The 6362-nt window shown below is 45.3% G+C and overlaps 1 protein-coding gene across 1 annotated transcript; it reads right to left on the bottom strand.

Annotated features, from left to right (window-relative positions):
• Nucleotides 1-2309: 2309 nt before the first annotated feature.
• On the bottom strand, nucleotides 2310-6143 carry LOC116783455 (cell surface glycoprotein CD200 receptor 1-B-like). The gene is given in 7 exon segments (XM_032681025.1): nucleotides 2310-2540; nucleotides 2721-2820; nucleotides 3384-3632; nucleotides 3975-3979; nucleotides 4381-4593; nucleotides 4595-4682; nucleotides 5909-6143. Coding segments are annotated over 7 exon segments (813 nt in total). The 5' UTR covers nucleotides 6051-6143; the 3' UTR covers nucleotides 2310-2524.
• Nucleotides 6144-6362: the final 219 nt, after the last annotated feature.

Genomic DNA, 6362 nt, shown 5'->3' with positions numbered 1-6362 from the left:
TCACTGCTTCCCATGGCAGGCAGGAGTTCAGCCATCTCCAGGAAAGCAGGGTTCCTCACGTGTAACAGTGACTTGGGAAGACAAACGCCATAAAGCCAAACATCTCCCAGGGTGTCCTGCTCCCATGTGGGCTCATCCACAGGTCACAGTCCCTTTGACTCAAGTTCACACTGGAATTCCAGCCTGTCCAGCACAACAGCACAGAAACAGCAGCGATGTCCTGGCCACCTGCCAGCCCAGGTGCATCACCAATACCATTATCCAAATGTTCCCAGGATCAGCAGAGTAAGGTGATCGGCAGCACAGCTCTACAGCCAGCAGGGAAAGCAAAAAGCCATCACTCATAAGCACTAGCCTCAGGCAAACAAGCCCCATGGAAGCACAGGAGCCTGATGATTAATATCTGAACAGCAGTAGCAGCTATAACCTCGATCCAGCACATTTCAATCAAATTTGTCCTTAGCATGTAGTGGACACACCATTAAGAAGACCAATGTACTGTGAGAAAAAGGATAGTGTTCTTAGTCGCTCTGGTAGTTGTCCAGGAGACTGTGCTGAAACTCGGGCTGTAGAATGCTTAGATTGCTGTATCCTCTCTCTCTGCAGAAGGATTTTGAGATGACTTTGAGAGTAAACCAAAGAAGGAGGGAACCAACCTTGTAACCACAAGGCTGGTTACAGAACCCTGTGGATTCTGGTATGCAAGTCTCTTTGATCCCTGATGGGAAACTGCAACTAAAGATGTGACATATTTTTCTTTTTGGCTGGAGACCTGACCAAATTGGAGAAAAGGTAAAGAAACCTAGTAAACAGAACTTAAAAAGAACATGTCCTGAATACCATGGACACCAGTGGGCTGTTGCTAACTGAGGTCACACCCATGTTGGTACCTCTGAAATTTTGACTTGCCCTGAATCTCATGAAGAGGGGAAAGGAAGATGAGTCTCCTCTGCGTAGTCCCTTTGTCTGTAATACACTTAGTAAGAGCCAAGCAGAGCTGTGGCTTTGTGGATGGTCCTACCCTACAGCGAGGGTGCTGGTGGAGAAGCTCTGTGCACGTAGGTTTGTGTGCAAGTGCTCAGGGCTTGCTGAGCTGCTGCAGAGATAAGATGTAGCTGAGTACAGCTTGCAGCAGGCAGGCAGTTGACATGCACTGTGGAAACTCAGATACCAGGAGAGCTACAAATCAGCTAAAGTCAGTGTGGTTTTCTGCTTGCTGGCCTTTGGGTAGTTAGGTTACCATAAAGAATTAACAGTAATTTTGTTGGCTTCCGAATTGTTTGTTCTTCTAGCTCTTATCTCTGAGTTCATTCACACTGTATGTCAGCTCTGCAGAATGCAGACTCTGTTGGAACCAAACAGCTGTATGTGACAACAGATGGATAGAATGGAGCTGGGTCTGTAAGAGTGAAAGGAGTAGTTCCATGGTGCTATGCCAGCAGAATCATTGTCTGTATCCCGCCAGTGTCCTGCAGAAACCTCCCCAGGCAGTGATTTACACCAGGTTATGGGCTGCACCAGGAGAGGCTGAGGGGCAGCAAGGTGGTGGTATTAAAACCTGCACATGAGAAGGAGTGAAGTGACATAGCGTTTCTTCTTATGTATAAAGCTAGAGAACTACTCCAAATCTTAGTGTGCTGAGACTGAGAAGCATGATCTTTTTATTACTGGTGTTTAGGTCCTGACGCCTGCAGTAGCTGGTTCAGATGTAAAATGAGGCTCACAAAGCTTGAGATGGGGTCAGGCACAGGTAGAAGCAGCAAATGAACAACAAAGATCTAGATCATGTTCCACCTTGGAATTCTTTGTTCTCTCCCCTCTCCTCCTCACTACATTTGTCAAGCAAACCTAACTCAGCCTTAGACAGGTATTCTTCTATGGGTCAGAGGCTTAGGCCCGGCTGTACGTCATCAAATGAAAGATTAAACTCAAGGGCTCCGTTGTGATAGGACCATAAGATGTTTCAAGAAATTACATTAGAGACCTTGTTCTCTGTGGGATGCAGTTCTCTGGATTATGCAAAGAGTGTGACACAGATCTCAGGACTGTAATAATTTCTGTGCTTTATGTAGCAATAACTGCCAAAGCTCAATTATTCTCTCTCTCTGTGAGACACTTCAAAATTCTTATAGCAAAAGTGAGAGTTGCTCAACTTTACCTTCAGTCCTGTGTGACCATTCTGGGAAGGTTGATTTATTTTATTCTGTAAGAAATGCTACTTAAATACTAGGATACAAAGTATTTGAAATTGAATGACCTCAGTTTATACATTAGAATTAATTTCCAACTGCATATGTGTTAGACTTGGTCTTCTAAAAAAAGAGCGAAACTTGCATGAGCGATTACAGCCGTGCTTCTGCACAGTCACATATGGCTGCATTGTAGATGTTTGCTTCCTTCTCCTGAACAATTTGGTACCAGTGAGTTCTTGCTGCATGCCACATTGCTAAGACATACTGGGACTTCCTTTCATCTCTGCTAAGTGCTGAGACACTTCTGCAGATGGAAGCTGCTGTGCTTGGTACTAGTTTCTCATTGCCCTAGGAAACAAGACAATACTCTTAAGCAGGAGGAAGAATGTTGTGGAAATGCACTTTTGGTTTCTAGGAGTGTAAAAACAGAATTCCCCCTCTTTATTTGGTAGAGAAACAAATACCATAAGGCTTTATGTCTGTGATCTCACATGAGCATGACCAGAGATTGCCATGTTCCATATGTACCTGCTACCACAGAAGGTGTAGAGACGAAAAACAGCCTGCAGGAAGAAGAGGCCCAGGAGGCTCATAAGGCTGATGACACAGTGAAGAAAGCTTCCAATCTCTAAAGAGAAACAGTTGCTCATTAAGGTACATCTCAAAGATTGTATTTACCTTGTGCCTCCGTCAGGATTTCATCTTCTGGACAATGCTTTCTTTGTGCTTTTCTCAGAGGACAATCTAAGGTAGCTGCCTTCACCACCTAAAGCCTCCCTACCAACCAGTCTTTGGAAGCTGGAAGCTGCCTTTCAGTCTTATCACAACCTATGTGTTACCCAACAATTAGCAAGATGTAATGGCACCACTGGGTTACAATCCATAGATCTGGGTGATCATACCACAGACATCTTGGTGTGTCATGAACTTGTGAATAATCCTGCCTTTCCATTCAGCCCTGGAGGTGGGAGGGAAAACTGCTGCATCCATCTCCTTTCCTAGAATTTCACAAAGGGCTTTACAGTTCCGACAGCACTTCTGTTTATCCTGTCTCCTCCCAACAAATTTCTCACTGGAAACTTAGCTGCACAGTTCCTGCTGCAATCCTGCCAGTGCCACTGATGTTTGCTCAGTGCATAAACAGAGGGCTAAACAGGCTTTTGAACAGTAAATGCACAAAGGGAAGCTTATCTGAGGGACAACAGGCTATGGACTCACTCCAGCTCCCAGCTGGGTGGAACACCATGCAGGTTGTGTCAGTCACGTTGGTGTTACATGCTGTCAACCTTCTGAGAACAGTCACTGTCCCATTGTCATGGCTTTCTTCCTCAAGGGAGGAGTTGTTCCCTAGGAGCCACGAGACCTAGAGCGGCTTCCCTGCCGCTGCCTCGCACACGGGCTTCCCGTGCTCATCACAGAAGAGGCTCAGCCTTGGGGGCACTGCAAAGCACCAGGAAGGGAGACACATGGAGTTAGTCTGAATAGTTGGGCTGGGAAGTTCTTCTCCACCCAAAATGAAAGCAGTGAAAAGAGGAGAATAGGGTTGGAGGTGCCATCCCATGGCAACAATGTGGATCCAACTCACAAGAGAGAAAGATCCTGTCTTTTTTTTCCTTTTGGACAACTCTCCTATGTTCAGGTGAGCCTTACCACAGCCATTCTCCATATCCTCTGTTAGTATATGGGAAATTGCTTCACAGCTCTTGTTTCTAACTAGACAGTGGAAAAGGGAACAGTAGAAGGAAGCAGAGTTTTGGGAAATGAGGATAAGGGAGACCAGACCTACTCTCAGTGAAATGCATGGGTTTATCCCAACAAGAATGATAGAATTACAGAATGGCTTAGGTTGGAAGGGACCTTAAAGATCATCTCCTTTCAACCCCACTGCGATGGGCAGGGACATCTTCCACCAGACCAGGCTGATCAGAGCCCCATCCAGCCTGGCCGTGAACGCTTCCAAGCTGGGGCATCCACACCTTCTCTGGGCAGCCTATTGCAGTGCTTCCCCATCCTCTCAGTACGGGATTTCTTCCTAATGCCTAATTTAAAGCTTACTCTCCTTGAATTAAATAAAAGCTCCATTTCTTACTCCACGTTTCCCCAGTGCATGGGGAGAGCGGTTTTGTATGTCCAGGCCCAGACATGGTCCTTTGCTGAACTGTAAACAGGGAAGGAATCCCTTACCCACACGGTCAGGTGGTATATCCTGTGGAAATTCCCTTCTGGTGTTACAACTTCACAGATGTAGTTTCCCTCCTGGGCTATCCCCACTTGCTGTATCCCAAGCACAGGACCCAGATCTGGTCTGAATTTCCAGTTCATGCTGTCACTGCAGTTTGTTCTGTCTGTCGTGTTCGTATCAGCCCTGTAGCCCAAGTTGCAGGGGCCTCCAGCCTTGGGATATTTTCCATGTTAGCATATTTATATTTGATTTGAGAGGGCAGGCGAGCACTGAGCTGTCACCTACGGTCACTGACACTTCGTTGTTCCCTGAAGGAGAGAAGGAGGGAGAAGAACAGGTGAGAATGTACCAGGAGATGTCACAGCCTCCGAGTTGTGGTCTGTACCTCACAGGGAAATATCTGCACTGGTACAGGTGAACATGAGGCCCTGTCTGTGCCAGCCCAAGAACTTCATCTCTCTTCTTAAATGGGAAGAGTTTTCCAAATTCATGGCTGTGTTCACATACATTTGGCCTTGTTTTCAAACTCTCCCTAAAGCAGTGGATAAATGACATGACTGGGAAGCAGTGTCTGAATGAGCTGCAGAGCCCATTTCTGTGGGGAGATCTCCCAGTTTGCTTTTCCCTCAGCATCACTGAATACAGCAGGAAAATGAATGTCTGGAGACATTAATATTCTGTCATTCACCTTTCTTTTGTTCTGTACAAAAGCCACCTTCCAACTCAGGTCAAGCATGGGAGACAATTTCTGCCCTGCCACTCCAAAGCTTATATGAACAAATTTCCCTGATTATAGTGGTGACAGTTAAAATAATTGAGGAGTATGGCATTTCACTGGAAAGTACACATTCATGTTTCCTATTAGATGAAGAGATTCCCAAGAGACTCAAGATCACTCCTCTGTGACCTGCCTCACCTGTGCTAACAAAAATAAACAAAAAAAACAAACAGAAATTTGCAAAATTAAAGTAGAGTAGGGAGAAGGGGGAAGTATTACAGCTGCATTTGCAGATCCCATATTTTTGACATTAGCTCTGGTGAGTATTTAACTGAGTTTGGAGAGAAAAAAAACCTTTGCATTGTCTTATTAAAACTTTCACCTGGACCTATTGTCGGAAAATCCCAGTATACTTCATTTGTCAGGACAAGTCACTGATCCCTAAGAGTAAAGCTTGACATGGTGCTCAGACTAATCATAAAACCTCCCATCAATCATGGTTTTTAATAAATTTGTTAATTATAATGAAAAATATTATACTCCATGAAAATCATTACCAGTTTCCATCGAATCATTGAAAAGCCCAAGTTTAGCATCTTAGTGGCTTACAACAGAAAAAATCAATTTGCAGCTAGAAGTGTTTTGATTTGCAGGTTATTGGTTTTCCATCAAAACGCCCCTTCAGCAATTTGTAAAGATCCCTTCCACCAGATTTTCCCTTCCCAAAGAAGACTGGAGTAAACATCCCTCTGATACAATGTCTTTTCCTCCTCTGCCCTCAACAGAGACTTAGTACCAAAGTAGAATCAGAAACACCTGTAGCGCCTCTGACCTCAGTGATGGTGAGAAGGACAATGGTGTAAGTGACCTTGCAGACAACTTGCAAAAAAGTAGCTCTTGCTTTTGTGTGTGATGGGGGTTTCTTGCACCATCCAGCTTGCTGTGAGCTCCCCAGCATGCCTTGCCAGTGATCCTGCAGCCAGAGTCTCTGCTCCTCCTCCCCTCCTGCGACACACTTTGAAATGGATGATGCGTCAACCTACACAGTTCGAGGAGGACTGTAGGTCTGAGTTTATTCAAAATGGCTCCCCTATTTATAGAGGGGGAAAGGAAGGTTCTGGAACTGGGGGCAGAGACTTCACAAATAAGGGAAGGGAAGGAGGGTACAAGCCTTAAAAGGGAGAGCATGGGAGGAGTTCTACCCAAGTAGGGTAATGGGGGAAGGACATGACCAAATATGGGGATTCTGCACTGTGGCAGAATCCAACCA

Source organism: Chiroxiphia lanceolata, chromosome 2 (genome assembly GCF_009829145.1).
Source record: "Chiroxiphia lanceolata isolate bChiLan1 chromosome 2, bChiLan1.pri, whole genome shotgun sequence".
Classification (NCBI taxonomy): Eukaryota; Metazoa; Chordata; class Aves; order Passeriformes; family Pipridae; genus Chiroxiphia; species Chiroxiphia lanceolata.
This window is presented reverse-complemented; position numbering and strand designations above follow the sequence as displayed.